We start from the raw sequence: 20,715 nt of genomic DNA, 5'->3' as shown, positions 1-20,715 counted from the left end.
AAGATTGTAAAAATGAGACTCTGTGAGAAACTGAAATTGATAGATTCATCCCTCCCTACTTTGAAGCCCCTCCCTATTACAACACTCAAAGAACATTTGGCCCAAACACCAGTCATATAGGAATATGCTTGAGATGAAAGCTTGGTGTTTTCCGCTTTGTTATTTATTGCTATTCTGCTGTTCATTGTTTTGTTTTTAAATCACTTCTAGAGCGAGTAATGATAAAATATAAATTAATGGCATACATATTAACATAAAACAACATGAATATTTAGGCAGATAAATTACAACCTCTCCCTGCCCCACCATCTAATTCAAACCTTACACTTCAGCTAAAGCCTGGGTGAATAATCAAGCTTTTGCCTTATACCAAAAGCTCAGTGTTGGTGTCAATCACATTTCAGATAGTTTAAATGTACCACACAGCTATCCTGGCACAGATTGAGAACTGCATGGACGCAGAAGGGCGAAAGATGTACAGTCCTGTATTCAGAAAACCATGCAGTGCCAGCAGTTACATTTCAGGTAATCCTAAGTATTACTCAAGCATTATAAGTCTTACAACAAAAGAAATATTGAATGCAGACTTCCAGTCCTCTGTATTTGTCCTTTAGGATTCTCCCCAAGGTATCCCCTTCTCTCACCAGGTCATGACCCTCATAGGGCCTGCTCAGCATCCCTCTTGAATGCTTTTGCCTTCCTGGAATGTGTCTTTGAACCGAGCTCCATTCTAGAAATTGGAAACACAAAATTTCTACGTGCAGGCACACGTGCACACACACACCCCTGTCACCATCACGTACACATCTATTCTGGGATGGAGTTTCAATACCCTGAAACTAGCTGTGTCTGCAAACGTGGCATGTGGGGGATTCTTAGTTTACTCATTGTAAAGCACTGGAATTCCCGGCGTCCAGGTCTACCCATTAAGCAAGCGAGCGGGGATGGCAAGAAGAGAGATGCTTGGCAAAGGAGCAAGGCTCCCAATTGGTTGAGACTGTGAGAACGGACTGAATTGTCGACTGAGAAAACGGACTGCAAGCTCAGTTCCATTCGGTCAAAGCCAACTCCTGCGCTCAGCGTGCTTTTAACTAAGTCCATGCCTCTTGTATCAGGCTCCGGCTTGGGGGTCTCTTAAAAAAAAAAAAGAGGAGCAACATGGGCGTGGCTGCCCCCATAAATAAAAACACATAGCAAACTGAGGTTCTGCCCCCCCAAAAAAGAATCCTGGCTACGCCCATGAGGAGGAAGAAGGGCGCAGACCACGCCAGCCTACCACCTCTCACAGATACTACATGGCAAGTGTGGAAAACCTTTGGCCAGATGATGAACTACACCTTCCATCAACGCGGGCCGTTGGCCACGCTTCCCGGGGCTGATGGGAGTTGTAGTTCAACAACATCCGGCTCCCCTCCGCCTACGGTATGCCGAGGCGTCAAATAGCGCCTGCGGCTTCCTTCCCCCATGATTAACCATCCTTTCAACTTGTGGGCGTTTTCCTTGCTGCCCCCCTTTTTTCCGCCTTCGTTCCCAGCATCCTCTTCGCTCAAGTTCTGGTCTGGTTGTCGGCTTAACCCTTCGCGCGCCGCTGTCCCCCGCCCCCTTTATCATACTGTGCCGCGAATTCCTTCCTTCCTTCCTTTTCCCAGCAGCCCTTGCGCCATCGCGCTTTCCCGGTTGGCCCCGCCTCCATCCTTTACTGAGGAAGACTAGAGTTGTGGGGCGGTTGGGCCGCCATTTTGTTCCTCGGAACTAGGCAGGAGCGGCACGCAGGGGGCAATTTGGTGGGCTGCCTGGCCGGCCGGCTAGCTTGCTAGGTGTGCGGGGGTTTGGGGAGGGGGAGGAGGAAAGAGGCGTGGGTCAAGTGCACACATTAAATACCCGAGGCCGCTTCTTCCCACCCCCTTCGGGGGCCTGTTTTAGCCTGCCATGTCTGGAGAAGCTCCCGCCGGCGACCAGGTGAGCGACCAGGGCCCTCCCGAGCTGAGCCAGTCTCACTTGGCGGGGGAGTTGTTTCGAGGGCGGGGGGAATAGGGTTGGGCCTGGTAGGACGACCGAGGCCTGGAAGAGGTGAAAATGGCGATTTTCAGGGTGGTGCGGGGTCGGGCCTGTGTAACGTGCGCGCCTTTGTGCTGAGGCCTCTTCTCAGTTTTCAGCCCTGCTCCCCCAGTTCGTAGAGCCTGTTGAGTTTCAGAATTTAATATTTTCCCATCTTCCAACTCGCCCCAGTGATTTCTCCCCATTCAACTCAGTAGCTGGCTGGAACCATGACCGAAAATGCTTGTTTAGAACCCAGCCCTTTCGAGGTCCCTGTGCCCGGTAAGGGTATTTAAGATTGATATTAATCCTAGTATTAAGGCCTTAATTTAAAGCTGATCCAGTGTGCACTTAGTCGGAAGCAAGCTATGCCCCCGCTTTGTTCAGCGGCCCTTACGAGAATGTGTACAGCGTTGAGGCCTTAATGTATTTTCCCTCGTGGACTTAATTGCTCGGACGCTGAGGGGGCGTCTTTCCATTCAAATTTCCACGTGTGAGATAATAGGCGAATGCTTACAACTTTATACTACTAGAACGCAGGAAAGCGTAATTTAACGCACTGCAGTTTCATGAAGCTGGGTTTAAAGGTTTATACAGGTTTTGTTTTAGGAATAAACTGTTGAGTTCTATGTACCCGATTTTGTGTATTCAAAGTAGGTGTGGATGTGCTCAAAAGTTGAATGAAACTGCTTTAAATTTTATTTTTAATAAAAGAGTTTAATATTACAGAAATATAATATTATGGTGTGCTTTGTGAAAGAGACTACTTTTGTGTGGGGGGGTACCTTTAAGGTTAGAATTGTATCCAAGGTAGACATATACTGAAGGCACTAGCCAGAATCCAAACATCACATGCACTGAAGTTGTGAGGCCAGTTTGTTTCTCTTAAAACAGAAGCTGCCTCCCAACTGTGTGGCAAATTACTGTTGAGGTTAGAAACATAATATACGATATAAAACAAATAGAACACAGCTTTTCAAGTGAAGGAGGTTCCACAAGCCCTTTAGCTTATTTTTATTTATTTGGTATTCACATTAAATTTGCAGATCACAAAACAAACATAACTCTGCTTTTAAAGTTAGGATTGCAGTTAATGATTCCTTCAATACATTTTAAGTAACATATGCCACTGGTTTCTGTTGAACCAAGTGGATGCCAAGGATTGCTTCCTGTTGGATTTATTTCTGGGTGCTGAGTTTAAATCTCAGGTGATCAGATATAAAAGTTTTGTATGTGCATATGGATAGTCCTTCCTGATTGCTTCCTTTTTTTGTCAGCTGGGGAAAAACTAAATCTTTCTCCACCAACTATTCTGCCTGTGAAATTTTGATTATGTTCCTTCTTGTTAGTAGTGCTCTTTGGTTGGGTTTGGGTACATCAAGGTAATATTGGACATGGCAGGCTAAATTTCACTAACCAGTCTAGTCTCCTATAGGTAAAAAGGTAAAGGTACCCCTGCCCGTACGGACCAGTCTTGACAGACTCTGGGGTTGTGCGCCCATCTCACTTAAGAGGCCAGGGGCCAGCGCTGTCCGGAGACACTTCCGGGTCACGTGGCCAGCGTGACATCGCTGCTCTGGCGAGCCAGAGCCGCACACGGAAACGCCGTTTACCTTCCCGCTGGTAAGCGGTCCCTATTTATCTACTTGCACCCGGAGGTGCTTTCGAACTGCTAGGTTGGCAGGCGTTGGGACCGAGCAGCGGGAGCGCACCCCGCCGCAGGGATTCGAACCGCCGACCTTTTCATCGGCAAGTCCTAGGCGCTGAGGCTTTAACCCACAGCGCCACCTGTGTCCCTGCGTCCCTAGTCTCCTATAGGAGGAAGTAAATTATTTTGGCAGAGTGCATGAAACCAGGATGATAGATGGTACTATAGTTTGCTTTGCTTCTGCAAAGGTGACAGAGTTTCTGGAGAGGCATAGCTGCTCTTATATAATACAAACATAAGAAGAACCCTCCTTCTGTTACTTGAAAGTCCATTGCATTTCCCACAGAACATACTGCCTCCAAACTGGAAGGATCCCTGGTTTTCACTTACTGCTGCAACAAATAAAAACAAATCCAAGTATCTTTGGATGCAGTAGTCTGGATGAAGGATTGTTGGGGGGGGTTATCTTTTAAGCCCTCCGAACCTCATTTTATCAAACCTGATGTCTCAGTAGTACAAGCTGAGAACTGAAGCTGGAGACATGGCTTAGACTCCTGTATATCCACTGCTGCAGCCTGGATAACAGAAGGAGCTATGTTGGGATGTCTTCCTGTTGTGCAGTTATTTATTCCAGCCACAGTTTTTTTTATTCATTTCACTAGCATGGGAGGGGTAGGCCTCGTGATTAAGCAGGGGCAGGAGTGAAGTTGAGTATAACTTGAACATTCTCAAAACCATTCAAGGAATAAATGTGTGCATACACCAAATATTGGAGCACACTGTTGCTTTTGCTTTAAGAGACAGAAGTCGCCAACAAAAGTGTTGGAAGACAGTTTCAAATCTTGTTGAAGTTCTTTTCTGTAGAGCAGAGCTTTCCAAACTTTGCACACTGGTGACACACTTTTTAAACATGCAACATTTCGCGACACAGTAATTCAATTTTACTAGCAAACCAGAGATTAAACTAATCCCTTATAAGAGTGTTCGCATAACACACCTACACACTGCAGCCGACACACATAATTTTTCATGACAGTTTGGAAAGCTCTGCTGTAAAAATACAGACAACTGTTTAAAATCCATGGCCATAGTATCACAGGCTTGGGAAACTGAAGTGAAACGGTAGTTGCTAGCAATACCTTTACATGGAAAAGGATTCCAAATGTCTTGGTTGTATTTCAGTTTAGGAAGAACAAAGTTAAGAATAATTATATGAAGATGCATGTCCTACTGAGTCCAGTGGAACTTCCTTGCTAATAAATGTGCAAATGATTTTAGTTTCTGCAGAATTTATAATAAAAATGAGAACTTATCAGGCTATCTGTCTCAGAACTTGCATGAGTGTGGAATCTACTTAATATAAACATAAACACTACAGTTTTGTCTAATCCAAAGTAATGTTCACCGGCCAAAAACTGTTCGTGTATGTTTGCTACATAGGCCTTAGGCTCTTAATCTCCATGGTAGGTCTGCCATAAATAAGTGCAATAAGGCAAACATGCACTGGTGTTCCAGCATTGGAATTCTTAGCACTATATGTGGCATGGCTCCTGACTTCAGACTCAACTCAGCCAGAGTGGATCACTCATGGGAATGCATGGGAGTTTGGGATGCATTCTAGAGTACAGTTCATGTAAGGCAGTGGCAATAGCCCACAATGTTAATTGAGTTTGCATCTTTGACTATTGCCTGAATCCTCTGCAATGTGCATAGGTTCCTTGACAGACAATAAATGAGGAAAGACTTAGGTGAAGATTGCCACTCTGTAACCAAGTGGTTTTCAAACTTTTTAATATGGTCCCACAGGCAAATGGAAGGAGTATTAATATACGTCACACATTATCAGTGCTCTGCTCTCCTCCTCCCTCCTTATGACCAGTTCAACAGTACAACGTCAGAGGAAAGAAGGAAGGCGGTAAATGGCTCATTCACTGGTTTTCACTGCCATCAAATAAATGTTATTAATTGATCTTACAGCAAAGCACAGTCATTTTTTACCTCATTCATTCCCACATAAATTTTAAGAATGGTAACACTCGATATAATTTTTGTCACCTGGCTGGGTTTAACATTTTGCATTTTCATCAGCTGTAATACATTTATGACTGGTTTAAAACTCAATTCTTGAGCCTGTGTTTGAATACTATCCATTCTCTCAACCCAGCAGCAACAGTTAACCAGTCAAGGAAGGTTTCATAATGTGCTTAGTTAAGGTAGATTAATGTAAGAACATGCTATGTGTACCATTTCCTTATTGTGTTGTTCCAGACAGCTAATTTCATCAGTCCCAGTATGTGCTGCTCCCATTTCTAAGGAAATGGAGAATTGCATAAAATATCTGAAGCTCAGAAATTACACAAGAAGTTTTATGACTGCATCTTTTGTTAACTATATAACTGTCCCTTCTCTATTATATCTTGAATCAGTTGGTTCATTGAAGCTTCATATTTCAAACACACCCACTTCTACTTCTCACGTATTGCCCAGTTTGGAAAATGTCTGTGCGTGCATCATTGGTTGCTTAACCTTGTTCTATTTTACTACAGGACAGTAGACAGGGAGCTGTCTTTCTTGACTTGAGAAGAAAGACCAATAGTGAATGTCCAAGTAGTTTTGCTGTCCTGTAGAATGAATACAAAGGCAGTCCTCCAGCCACACATGTATTGCAATGGGAGGCAGCAGTGTGCAGCTGAGATTGAGAACTCATATCTGTTGATCGCTTTCTTAGGCTTGGAAGGGCAGATAGAGATATGTTCTTTCATAATAAGAAGTAGCTTACTGCACCTCTTTCAGTGAGATTCTTTTGCTTCATGCTATTCACACTTAAATTATCATAGGGTTGATTGATTTAAATTGTAAAAAAGACCAATTTAAATCATAGATGTAAATTGTTTCTCATTTTTGGTATTCATATATTTCCTGTGCAATCATGCATGTTTACTAAATGCTGCAACCATTAAAATGCATTGTTCTTAGCTTTCTAGGTGCCAGTTAAAAATGGTAGTTCCTAGGGAAAGGTGATAGAAAGTAAATGCTCATGTTCGATAAAGAATAAATATTCATAACTAAAGAACTGGAAAAAATGCAAACTGAAATAGTGGGAGGCATAATAGAGATACAATAGCATGTAGTGGATGATTAAGTTGGGATTCATTATGACAACTCTTGAATTCTAGTACACATAACAACTTGCTATAATGGGTCCATTAGGAAATCCACAGTTATAAATATACAGTACTTTTAATATAATACAACACTATTAATCTGTTATTATTATAATCTATCTATCCTCAGTGGACCCCTCCCAGTGCTTTATCTTTTATTCATTTTTAAGGACCTTGAATTTTGTTTTTGATAGTTGGTCATGATTCAGTTTTCAGAGTAAGTGTAGACATATGGGTGTTAAATTAAATTTCTTTTTAGGCAGGTTATTATTTTTTTAAGCCGCATGTTACAAATAACGTTTAATTAGAATTATTTTAACCACCCTGCACTGTTCAGCTCCACATATCACATGCCTCTCCCCATGAAGTTTGTCAGGTCTGCCATCTTTTTTTCTTTCTTACTACAAATCTGAAAATGAAATGCAGGTTCCCTAGTCAGAGAGTGCTGTAATAAGGATTGCATGTTAGATCATGCATTTTCATTTGTAGCCCATAGGCTACAAATATAGGAGAGGCCCTGCTTGTAGTCCCACCCTTGACATTACTGCCACTTTCTGTAACAGCTGTATGGTGTCTGTAGAGGAATTTCAGTGTGAAAGTACCTGATTTTGTGTCTCTGCACAATTGGGATACCCACACAATTATCAGATTACTGTAACGTACTCTAGGTTGGACTGAAAATGGTTTGAAAGCTGCAACTGGTTCAGACCATTGCTGCTACAGTTTTGACTAATTCAGCCAAGTAGAACAATGTAACGCCAGTCTGCACTGGCTGCCTATATGCCACCAAGCCCTATTCAAGGTGGTTGTGTTATTTGTTCTGGATGGCAGCTAGTGTTGTGCCAATAGACCTTTGCTCAGACAACAGGACTGTCACTTTCCATTGCTGTTCTGTTCAGCTACAGACAGCATTGGGTAACAAACGTTTCCCTTCAACTTGAAGGTTCCCAAGGCAGCTGCAACATTTCATCCTACCTGGCCTGCAAGATCTACTGGAGATGCCCTTGCTATTCCATGTAGAGTCCTATGGGAGAGGGCCTTTAGAATGAATGCCCTGCCACAAAATTGCAATTGACACCAACTCTGCTTTGTTTTAGATGCTAATTAATACTTTTTCATCCAGGGCTTTGTTAGTGAAGGTGAGTTTAGTGGTGTATTGTGGCAGGAACAGATAAAGTATTACATGCTGTAAATTTAAATTTATTGTTATTTTGTTTAACTTAATGGTTGTCACTGCATGTGTTAGGGATATAATAATAGTTAACAATATAATAAATCTAATTAATAAATGAATACTGTTAGAAATCTTAGCCATAGGACTGTTTGAGCTTATATGAATGAGTCCATATTGATTTTTTGTAGCTGAGTCTCATAAGCTCAGTTCATTGTGACATTGGGATTCTGTTTTATGCCAAAGTTGCATTTACCTTCATTACCTCTGCTGAAGTCAAGTCAGACTGGTTGTTGTAGTAGTTACTATTTTGCAAAGATACCTTTATATAGAATGAGAGAAAACATGCAAAAGAATAGATACACTGTACATTGTACACTGTATATTAACCACTGTACATTAACCTGGCGTGCTCTGGTCCATGGGGTCACAAAGAGTCGGACACTAAACGACTAAACAACAACAACATTAACCACTCATGAATTGCATGAGTAAACAACGTAGACCCCATATTTTTGCAGAAATCAATAAATTTAATAAACTGATTATTTCAAGTTTAAGGGTGGTGGTGTTAATTTTTTTTTAAAGTAAAATATTAAGTCCCGTTCATGGATTTCTCTACCTGTTCGAATGCTCTACCTGTTCGAACATCCTGGTATAATGTTCTGCTGAATTAAAGCTAAAAGCCAGAGGACTAAGTCATGACACAGTCCTGCAAACCAACTATGCTCATACTTACATTATTCTTCTTAGTAGTTTTGCTCATTTGAACCCTTTTGCTTTGAATGGAATGGAATGTGAAAAAGTGGGAGTTGGGAGAAGGCAAGAAGAGCCTGCTAGATTAAGCCAATGGCAGCCCATGATTCTTTTGCTCTCATCTTTTGAGAAAAGGTACTGCCATGTTTTGTAATCCTGGAGACACAGCCCTGTGTTGATTTTATTGCTTTTGAGCAGCTCTTTGTATTTTAAGTAAATAATGATGATGGGAAACTGTCAACTACTTCATTGATACTGGCCTGCAAGACTGCAGTCCTCTAATACACAATGTAAGATAAATAGGCTCAACTAGAATGTCAGTTTTTCCTTCTTGTTGTGTAGCTCAGCCTTAAGGTTATACTGCAGCCACAGTTGCTAGCATTCTTGAGTGTTGCCAAATCTTAGTGCTAGTATACTGCACCCTTTCCAAAGTTAGATTAAACTCAGTCTTTAACTGTCACTATTAGTTTTTCAAAATTCTATATATAGCTAGACAACTATAAATATGCAAAGGTTTGGAGTCTTCCCAAATGACTGAACCTGGCACTTACGCACTGTATAACAGCTAGTGTAGACAAACTTCTACTTGCTTCATATTTTAGATTATAAATTAAAATACTAATTTCAAAAAATATCTAGGCATACGAAGAAGGAAGCTTTCTTATTGGTTTAATATGGGTTGCTTGTGTGTAGTATCTGAAGTGTTGCATATATTTTTTTAGTTACACAATAATGGGCTGTATTCTTTAAAAGAACAGGGAGTTATTACTACAACTAATAATGTCTTCAAACTTACCTTCTGTCATAGCTTATTCAGAAGATCCTAGATTCATGGGATTGGGAGGAAGTCCAGTCCAGTCACCTTACGCAAGCTCTTTGAAATAAGAATTTATTTATTTATTTGATGATAATTTGTTACTTTATTTATAAGAAGAGCACTCTTAAATCTTTGGAATCCAGTGGCAGGGTGAAAATCTATTGTTATCCTAAATTATTTTGAGGCTAGTTTGCATTGTAGACCAACAGTTTAAAAAGTTTCTCTCAAAGACTAGAAACTTGTTAAAATAATTTTTAACCAGTGATACTCTGTTTTTGTTGTTGTTAGGGAGAAGGGAAGGAGCTATTCAAATGTTTTGTATTCCAAGACTGATTCAAACATGCATGTATTATTTTTGGTACTAATGCAGAAGACTGGTGATGCCTATTACAATAACCTTCAGTTTACTCTGTTATTTTAAACCTAACATTTTGAGCCATTTTTTACATTGCAATGGAGAGCTTTTCTGTGGACTTGATGTGTGATTCTTGTGCATACGCATCAAAGTACTACTGTGGAAAAACTTGTAGGCTGGCATATATTAATCTAATGATTACTATGGATATGTGAACATTGATGATATAGCTAGCAGATGGCATTGATTTTATTAACATATTTATATACCCTTTTAACCAACTACTTTGTGTTTTCTAGGCTGCTGAATATGTCCCAGAAAAAGTAAAGAAAGCTGAAAAGAAACTAGAAGAGAATCCATATGACCTTGACGCTTGGAGCATTCTCATTCGAGAGGCACAGGTTTAGTGACATAGGATTACATTTCCTTATCAATGGGTCCACTCACAGTGATTGGTTCTGAAGTAAATGTCAATACATTTTTACATTATAAATATTGTAAATATTTATTGGTTTTCAATTTTTAGAATCAACCTATAGACAAAGCACGGAAGACCTATGAACGCCTTGTTGCCCAGTTCCCAAGTTCTGGCAGATTCTGGAAACTGTACATTGAAGCTGAGGTTAATATTTTCATTTTCTTTCTTAAACATATAATAGGAATTTAAGTTGGCACTGAAACATAACTTGTTAGGCACATACACAAACTCAGGTAAAGGAGGGATTGAGCATTTCTTAATTCTGTACAACAGGTGAAAGGGGGTAATTAAAATTATTTCTAAATATTTGGGTCTCTCTATGATCTGATGATTGTTGCATTATGGACTTGCAACAACATTAAAACCGTTTCAATGGTATTGGAGTGCTTTAGCCTTTTATTTACTTGTCGTGTCAATTTATTGCCTCCTGTGTCATTTATTTAGAGCTCCTTTTTCCCATAAAAATTAACAAATGGCTTTGTGATTTGTTGGGCTCTAACATTTTTATTATTATTCCTAGGCTGTTTCAGTTTTTGAAATGTTTGCTAGAGGGGGGTTGGAAATGCATATTTTTATTTGAAAATCACTGAATGCGGTAAAACATAAATGTGAATTATGCAAGTCACATTTTCAAGTACCTGTCTAACAAAATATTTCATAACCAAAATGAATAAGCTTTTTATCCTGCTCTGTTAAAAGTGCAAAGGATGAACTGAAATTATGGATAGCATTCTTTCTCAGAAAAACATCTTCATAATAATACTTTATATAAATATGACTTTCCCTGGCACGTGGAGATGCATGTCATAGGTTTTTAACATTATAATAACTATAGTATTTATGTCAAATTAGAGTAAACTTAAATCTTTATCTAAAATGGTAAGTAAAATAAGTTGTTAGGTGTTGTATGCGGCACCCTCTCTGCTAATGCAGGTTCTCAAATGTAAGGCAGCCTTTTTAGAGATGTATTCTCTACACCCTGCCAGCAGCATGTGCTGATCCATACCAGAGGCAGTGGGAATATTGATCAGCCATACTGATGATTAGCTTCTTTTTTTATCTGTGCTGATTTATCCACAGGTAGTATCTGACATGTTTGTTCCACAGATGAAAGATCTGTCCCATGAATGCTACTCTTGTTTTTTCTGTTAACAGAGCAAAAAAGTTGAATGCCACGCTATTTTTCTTGTTTTTATGTGATGTGCTTGGTCATAGCTTTAGGCTGTGGACTTTCCCAGTTTTTCTACTTGTCTTCAGAAGGCTTGAAGAGCTGCTGGTTTGAGAACCCTGGATTTAAAACTTCATTATAATAGCACACTTGCCTATGTGAATCCAGTAGGCAATATTGTCCTTTCTTAGTGGCTGGTACTCACACATTGTAAACTGTTAGATTTAACCGTGAAGGGCAAAAGTAGATAGGGATTCTGTGCATTGTCAAAAGTCTTAATCTTCAGTAATACTATTATAATTTCTTCTGGAATCTTGGAACATTCCTGCCCTCTCATTTCCCTGCACACTCCCTGCTCATTTTGTAAATTTGGTTTGACGTGTTGGGGGACAACCCTTCCCATCCACCCACCCTGGAACATTATTAGGAGTAGGCAAGGAGAGGACAAGGGAAGTTTTATTGTGCAGCTAAAAGTCCTTGCACTGGCAGAACTATTTAGTTGGATACTGCCCAACATTGGCAATCCTAGTTGTAGATAATAGTTTATGGTAGAATAAGCTGGAACATTCACCTTTAGTATTTGGACAATATCCAGGATCCTATGGCCTGATTGAAGTACCAGGCCCTGTTAGCGGAAATCTGCATAGGGACTTCTTCTAGCAACTCAAGACTTTAACCCTCTCCTTCCCCAACGTGCCACACAACCCCCTTCAAATTGGCTTGGGGGTGTGTGAAAGATGCCCCGCATCTGAATAGCAGACGGGAGGAGAAAAGAGATTGTTTCCTTGGGGAAGAAAAATGCTTCTACTGATAGAATGTTTTAAAATGCACAGCATTGAATTCCTCCCAGTGTGCCAACACTGTCTTCATATGCATTTCAGCTCTCTCCTTCCAACCAACCCCCTGTGACCCCCCCAAATCTCCCTTCAGTGGGCTGAATGCCTTTTAAAAGCAACACCCATGAGCAATGAGATGGGTAATTTGTATCAGAAAATTTTTAGTTTCCCTAGAGAGCATACTTGTTTTACTTGTATTTAGTAAATAAAGCTAAAACCTTTGAAACTCCCATGCTTCCTTAATATTACATTTGTAATTGGTACATTTTTACTAATGAAGCCACAAAACAAAAAATTCTGTCCCATATCACTTCTCATGAGACTTGGGAGACTGGCAATGGAAAAGAAGACAGGACATTTTTTCATTCTTGGGCCCCTTTGGATGCTCAACCCATGGATACATGTCAGACCAAAGGTACACCCAATAATAAAAAAAATGTATATTCTGTCTTTTCTTCAGAGGGGAACTGGCTAGAAAGTACTCACTATGTTTGTACTTAAAAATAGGATTTATAAGCTGTTGGTTTACATAGTGGATTTTGACTTTACAAGTATTTTGTATGTCCCCAGTTTTCTTGAGCCATTAGTGCCGGCCTCCATATGAATTAAGGTTTTGGAAATCTTCTTTTGACTCCCGTGCCTATGACTACAGAAGCATTATCCAAGCCACTAAAGCATTGTCTTGTCCACTCACTCATAAGCATATAATTACAGAGCAAAATGATAGTTAAGTCTGACAAACTTCTTATCCACAAATATTACCTTGCCCTGGTCCTTTTACTGCCTTAGAATTATCATGGGTTACATGTTAATGAATTAGCATTTTAAAAGAAGTAATGGAATTTGTCAAATTTAGTTCATATGCAGATTGTAAATATCTTTAAATTTTAAGAATATAAGAAATATTGTGTGTCTTATTCTGCTGATTTCGCGCCTCTAACTCCTATACTGTTACTATTTTCCTGTTTATAGTCCTAAAACACATTGTGTGACAGTAAGCTTTACTGCTTTTAATGAATCCTTTAAAAATGTCCTTAATTAGTTTTAATTTGAAAAAACCCATAGGATATTTTTATTTCAGTACTTTCCAGGCAAAAATCAGCAGATTTCTTGAGATACCTTTTGGCCCAATTACTTTGCTAGTCACATTAAAAATGGTGATACCCAACAGTATGCAATTGACTTCATGCAGTAGGATATATCCTTCCTCTCCTCCACCTCAGGAGTGCTCCCCCACTCCCTTGTTGACCTCCAAATCTACTCCAGAGGGTTAGTAGTCCCATTGCATAAGTGGAAGTTGATTCCACTGGCGAATGGTTCTTGCTGGATGTCACCATGTAAAGGACTGGATTTTGGGCACATTGTTTCCTGCTGTGCCAGTGACACTAGAAGGATTATGTTAAAAACTATGTGATGTGTCAATTCCGAAATGAAAAATACACTCTGGGTTTATTTAGTCCTACCTGTGTCACTCAGTGGTTATGAGCAGTATTAGGATGTAGGTAGGAAACAGGCACTGGCTTTGTCCCCTAAAGCTTTATATTACTACTCGTAGTATCATTTACTGTTGGAAAAATTGTTTTTAATATTCTGATTTTCTAACATTATGAAAAGAAATAATTTCTTGTAAGTCAACTCCAAAACTTTGCACAAAAACAAAATTTTTGTTTGTCATTCTGCCTTTGTCTTGTCAGGAAATAGGTACATGGCATTCCCTTTTCTGTCACTACTGCTTGATAGAGTTCTTCCTATGTGTATTTAACAGATTTTGAATCTATGAAAAGTTGTGTGTGTGAGTTGAGGAGTGATGATGTATTTGATTGGGAAGGAACATGAATATTGGGCTGTACCAATCTCCGTCCAATTAAAAAATGGTTGTTTGACACCAAGGTAGTTAAAATGTGTTCCTGCATAACCAGGGGTAGTTTGTGCCAGCTTGAAGGTAGATAGAGACTATAACTTTCAAGGCTATTGCTATGGGACAAATGAGATGGGAATATCTAGATCCATCTATGTCTATTGTTGTCCATGAAGCAGCATCGGCTGGGTATAGAGAGAATCCAGGACAGAGCTAGGCCATGGAAGATTCCTCTTCTTCCATCTTATCCTGTTTTGCCTGGATTGTATCCCAGCAATGCTTACCTCGGTGCATTACCTGTTGCCTAGCAATCCTTTGCTTCTAAAATGTAGTAAGGTGTTTGTATTGCTCCTATACTCATTCAAACGTAAGTCTTTACTTCCACCTCTTCATCCAGAAAATACCCTTCCTTACTGTCTTTTTGTTGCCATATTTTATTCTCTTGCCACATCATCTTGCACATCACAGTGCAAGGTACAGATACATTTTTATTGCAGCCTTATATATCTTCATCCCATGTTTGATCATCCTTCTTTGTGGTTTCTTAACATTCACTCACCTGGATTCTGCATCTCCACAGAGCGAGGCATAATACTGTATTGGTTAGCTGATCAGTGTTCAGGATACTGTGTCAGGGAATAGATTGGAGGAAATAGAACAGGAGCCCAGATTATTCATCTGGTCTTTCTCAGTAGTGAGCATGTGGATGGTGCTGGGCTAGAAGACAGAATAAGTTTTGAATGCTAGCGAATCTGAAAATTTGAGCATCAGCTCTTATGACAACACCATGCACATGGATACAATTATGCAGTAACATGCTTTTATAACATACAAAGTTGTACAGAGGCCTAGCTATGGAAAAAGCTATGGCGCAAGGATGGTGATACAATTTAACTTGAGAATATCTAACATGAACAGCTAAGTGAACATGATAAAAATTAATGATTGCTGCCAAATTCTACAAATAGTACTATGCCACAGCTAAAGAAACACAGAATCTTGGTGAATCCTCATGGCACATACCAATGACTAGATCTGAGCTTTCTCTTCTTACCTCTTCTGATATCCTGGCCATTTTTGGTAAGTTTAATTAAACAGCTTCCCATCCAATAGCTATACTGTTACCTACCTCACAGGGTTGTTGTGAGGCTTAATTAAATGTTTTAGGTCCAATAATAGTGTGGAAATGTTACAAAGTACTATTCTGGGAATGTACTACACAAGGGACGACAACAACAACATAAATTGACAAAATATATCCCTTTGATTTAATTTTCCGGAACGAGCAGTTAAGTGGCAAAGGCTACAATTCAAAACACACCTACTAGATAAATTTGTTTTCTGCTATGTGAATGAACTGTAGTAAGCCTTCTAAAGCCATAAGGAAGAGATTTGCCCTGAAATTTGGCTTCTTCTTAGTTTAAACAAAGGATAGCAACCCTGCGGGCCTACAGATGTTATGCTAAATTTGCATCATCCCTGAAGGTTGGCCATGTTGGCTGTGGCTGTTGACAGTTGGATGCTGCAACACCTGGAGGGCCACATATTCCCCACCCCTAGTCTACGCAAACCGCATTGTGCTAGATGTTGATCTTGTGGAGAACTGTAGTTAAAAGTGGAAGTTTCAGGTGTCCTTGCAGCCATGACGGAAAGAGCAGGGAGTTACTTGATCTGTTAACATAGTGGGGAACCATGGCTTCTGTAACTGGGCCTGAGATACTTTCTTCCAGATAGACAGAATTCAGTCGTGTGTTAAAGTTTAACAATTTTGATACTTAGAACTTCATGTTATCAAACACCACAAATAAAATAATAGAAAATAGGGAATTTACATTTTCATTCTCGAATAATGTCCCACACCACTGCAGTTTGTATTTAAAAAAAATCTAGCTTCATAATAATATGCTTGAGTGTTCCGGTATAGTACAGTTGTAGATAACTAAGAAGGAAGTTTTACTTAGGCATTTGAATCCTATTGCTGTAGCTATATACAGGACCCAGAATGAGTTACAAATTATCAAATAATAAGCAACTTAGAATAAAAACAAAAGAGGAGTTAAGACCAAAACCCTAAACCAATTTTAAAAAATGTCTAAAAACATTCCTCAAGTCAAAACACATAGTTTTTTATGTGTACTTTATTATTTTTAAAATAACATTACATTTCACAGAAGATTAACACAACATTCATTAAAAACAACTTTAATACATTATACATTCAAAGAAGGGGATGGGGAAGGAAAGTGGAAACACGGGCTTCAACATGACCCACTGGGCCATTTACTTCATGCAGACAATTCCATATATGAGCCCAAAATTTTGACAGTTGCCTGTTGAAGGTCACTTTTTCACACACTGAAAGAATTGAGAAAACAGACTATTTATAGTTAAAATTCAATGATCTCTCCACCACTGCCCAGCCCCCCACAAAAAACAAAACAAAAAACAAAACCAACCGGGATAAAGAGGTTTCCACACTTTTCCTTAAAAACATGTCAGGAAAGCTGCTCAGTATTATGAAGCAGACTGTAGACTACGAAGGCTCGTGAGAGAACAAATTCTCAAGGTCTTGTTTTCACATTGAAGTGGGATCATTGAGCTGCTTTTCATTAAATTAATGCTAAACAAGCATTAAGTAACAATGCAGTGTGTAATCCCCCCTCCAATTTGTCAAAGATTCATAAACAAACTCTTCTTAGGCTCCAAAAACTTAATATAAAATTTGATATGAAAATCGGCTTTTTTCTTTTTAAAAACTAGTATTGGAAATTTGAATTTCCATTATATTTGAGAGTGTAACTCTAACTAATGTGTTGGCTTTGTTGCACTTTAGCATAGACTAAGAAGGATTTTTTCAAAAGGTATAGAGGCCACAGAAAATGTAGGATTTCAGGATTATACATCTTTTTCTTATAGGATTTTTAAATATTTTGATACAAACATTCTGAGAAAGACATATTTAGAAATATATGGTTGAAAATATAATTGTTTGAGAATGTGCTTGGAGTTCTTTAATGTGAAATACCTACATATTGCTAAAATTTCCTCTGAAATTAATCTGATGCTATTACTACAATTATGTAATACCCTACTACGGTAATTTTTTACAAAGTTGCATGTGGTTTTCTGTAAAGCAATTGTTTATACTAGACTTTGAAATACCTCATGAATCTCATACCTTTTTTAAAAAATGTACTTGTATACTGCTCCTTACCTGTTAATAAATATTAATTTCTATATGCTTGTTGTAGCGTTGCATCAGAAATCAGATGCAATTGTGTCTGTGATTTTTGGCCCATCATTTATTGTAGTACGAGTGTAACAGTCAATGGAATTACCGGCAACTTAAACACAGAAGATATTACTTTCTTGCCTTTGAAACACACTACAAAGCTGGGATTTCCCACATATGTCATGAGTTTATATAATAAGCAATTCCAATAACCTGGTATACAAGACAAAAAGAAGTTAGGATTTGAAATACGAGCTTTCTAGTATAGTGGCTGTACATGGTTTTAAAAAAATCATCATTCTTTCTCTTGTGTGTGCTCACATACACTTGTATTTTCCCCCTAAATATTAGATTTTTGTAGGCAATGCAAGAGACTTATTCCTAAAGTCATTCGGGAACATTGGACATAAACAAGGCAAAACAATTATTTTCAATTATTTTTGGACTACAGAATCATATTGAGTGACATCCAACCCCCGCTTGGGTCAGGAAGGCGCTCTTCATCTCTCCTCCCTGCAGTCCTTAGTGTGCTTCCAAAATCTCCTCTGGAAGTTTGGGAGACCCTCTGGAGCAGATGTTTTTGGGAGTAATGGGCAGTTGCAGGAAGGTGGAAAGGGAAGCAAACAGGCTGACACAATAAGATGTCACATATATAATTCTTCTGGGTATCACCCATGGTAGAATTATTTTCACCAAGTACAAGAATGGCATGGGTTTCCTTTTTGCTTATCATGGCTTATCATTTTGTTTCTTTTGTTTTGTCAGCTGTTGAATAACACAGAGTTTTCAGATGTCAAAGAAAAAGCAAATTAAAAACTTATGATACAATAAAATAAAATTAGAAGCTTCTCCCCAGCCCCCTTCTCTAGGTATTTAAACTTGGAACAAAAATACTTGCAGAGGGGTCATGTGATTTGCTAAAGGAGGCTGCTATTCACTTTCTTCTTCCTGAGCTATTTCAGAAGCCTAAGGCTGTTATTGAAGAACTTAGCTGCTAAATGTAATGTAAAATGTAATGTAAGCATTCTTGTGTATGTCTCCATACAGTCTGCAAAGCACACTAAGGCTTATTTTCAGAATTTATGGTATTAAGTACACAATCTTAGTTCAGGAGCCTGCATTCTATGTCATGTGTTAAATAACTAGAAAATATTTGGGAGGGGGTCAAGTTCTTTGGCTGCAGAAATGCCAAAAGTTCTATTTGCTATACGCAGGATTGTGTACTTTATACCCTGCATGTAATAGTCAGATTCTATCAAGGTAACAAGTTTTACTACAGATACAAACTAAAATTACACACATTCACATTTTGCATAATTATTTAAGCTAGTCATGGGGAGGCAAAGAATCTGTGCAGTACCAACACATTGTTCACTGAAAATCGTACTTTGCCCTGGTCCAGCTTCTGAGATGTCACTAAGCCGGTTCACATATTTTCAATATGCAAGGGTTAAAATCTTTAGAAGTGGTGGTAGGAATGGAGGTATAGAAAAAATGGTCAAAATGCTAAATTTGGGACTTGCACACAGCTATGGAATGGACACAGTCCAGAAATACTTTTACTGGGGAGTATAATTGCATTTCATTTTCATGTTCTAAGCTTTAGATTATGCCTTAAGTTCTCAAGTGCTGTTCATGGGGTTATACCCCTTAAGTAGTGGACTCAATTTAACCATGCTGCTGCATCCAGTGCTGCTATCTCTGGCCTAGACCATGTTTTATCAGCTTTGCTTGATTGCAGCTTCAGCCCTTACGTAAACTAGAGGTCTGGTGGTCCTTTTCACGAGTTGCTAACCTCTAAACCTGGTTATGTAGTGTGGTGTAACTCTTGAAAAGCAACCTGGAAACTTAGCTGGTTCAGAATATGCTAACTTTGCTTTAGTATGGAACTGACTATAACCCAGGTACTTCCCTGTCTGAGTTATAGGGTTGCCAGTCTGTTGCCATGATCTGTTCAGTGTGCTGGCCCTTAAATAGTCATATGAAGATACTTAGGGGAGTGTCTTCTTCCATTGATTCCATTTGTAGTGAATTTAGAATTAAGATCAAGTGAAAAAGCATGATGGCAAAGCTATCCTCCAAATGTTTTCTTTAAAGAGAGAGTTCCATTATTAAACAAGCTGAAAAGGGCAGCAGAGGAGAGTTAAGATCTGCAAAATAAATGGGTGGACATAGAAATTTTTTTTCCTAATGCTGTATCATTGACATACGATAGAGATGGGATGAATTCATATGTAACTAGCAGGTTCATGCATATTTAGAATAAGAGATATGTTCCTTCCAGGTTAAAGGAAAATATACCTTGGAAACAATGAGACCATTGTTGTCAGCTCCTGTTTGGCCAAAGATGAAGCAAAATGCATAACTAATTAAAAACTTTAAACCCAAGTAATTAACTACCTTCTCCTGAGATCTTGCAACATGCTCCCTTGCAAGAAAAAATACAATAGGTGCTACTGCAAGTAAGTAGTTGTAATTTTAAAAAAATGCCACAGTATTACTGTTGCTATTCCTCCTATACTAAGGGCCAGGACAGACTGTTAAAATTGTACCCCCAGCTTGAGGGAAATAGTTTACAGCACAGTGGTGTCTCGCAAGACGAAATTAATTCGTTCCGCAAGTTTTTTCGTCTTGCAAGTTTTTCGTCTTGCGAAGCACGGTTTCCCATAGGAATGCATTGAAAATCAATCAATGCGTTCCTATGGAAACCGCCTTCAGACCAGGTCCGGGGACAGTCTGTCCCCCGACCTCTTCTGAAGGCTGGGGGGGGGGACGACAAGGGCTTTTCTTCCCACCCCCAGCATTTTAAAAACCCCGGAACAGCAGAGGACTTCTCCGCTGTCCCGGGGCGATTTTAAAGCCCCTGGGAAGGCAGGCGGGGGGGAGCAAAGACTTTCGCCCCCCGCCAGCCTTCAGAAGAGGTCCCGGACTTCAAAAGCCATCCGGGATAGCGGAGAAACGTCCTGCGTTTCTCCGCTCTCCCGGGAAGGCAGGCAGGGGGGAGCAAAGACTTTTGCCCCCCGCCGGCCTTCAGAAGAGGTCCAGGACCTCTTCTGAAGGCCGGCGGGGAGCGAAAGTCTTTGCTCCCCCCCCGCCTGCCTTCAAAAGCCGTCCGGGATAGCGGAGAAACGCTTCCCTGCTATCCCGGACCGCTTTTAAAATGCTGGCGGTGGGGAGCAAAGCCTTTCGGCCCCC

At 39.6% G+C, this 20,715-nt stretch overlaps 1 protein-coding gene and 1 long non-coding RNA gene across 2 annotated transcripts in view; one reads left to right on the top strand and one right to left on the bottom strand.

Moving 5' to 3' along the window:
* Positions 1 to 1,549: 1,549 nt before the first annotated feature.
* The window catches only part of CSTF3 (cleavage stimulation factor subunit 3), a 56,698-nt gene continuing 37,532 nt past the window's right edge, over positions 1,550 to 20,715 (top strand). Inside the window, exons 1-3 of the mRNA XM_083725132.1 lie at positions 1,550 to 1,959; positions 10,248 to 10,349; positions 10,475 to 10,570. Of these exons, the coding sequence (XP_083581258.1) occupies positions 1,930 to 1,959; positions 10,248 to 10,349; positions 10,475 to 10,570 (228 nt within the window). The 5' untranslated portion in view covers positions 1,550 to 1,929. The remainder of the gene's footprint in view (positions 1,960 to 10,247; positions 10,350 to 10,474; positions 10,571 to 20,715) is intronic.
* LOC310838688 lies at positions 13,007 to 20,099 on the bottom strand. Its single transcript, XR_014561118.1, has 3 exons — positions 20,059 to 20,099; positions 15,955 to 20,020; positions 13,007 to 15,891 (listed from the first exon to the last, which is right to left on the bottom strand). It is a non-coding gene; the product is annotated as an uncharacterized lncRNA (long non-coding RNA).

This window comes from Podarcis gaigeae (genome assembly GCF_964106915.1).
Source record: "Podarcis gaigeae genome assembly, chromosome: 1".
Taxonomy (NCBI): domain Eukaryota; kingdom Metazoa; phylum Chordata; class Lepidosauria; order Squamata; family Lacertidae; genus Podarcis; species Podarcis gaigeae.
The sequence above is the reverse complement of the archived record's forward strand: the minus strand, read 5'-3'. Positions and strand labels throughout refer to the sequence as shown.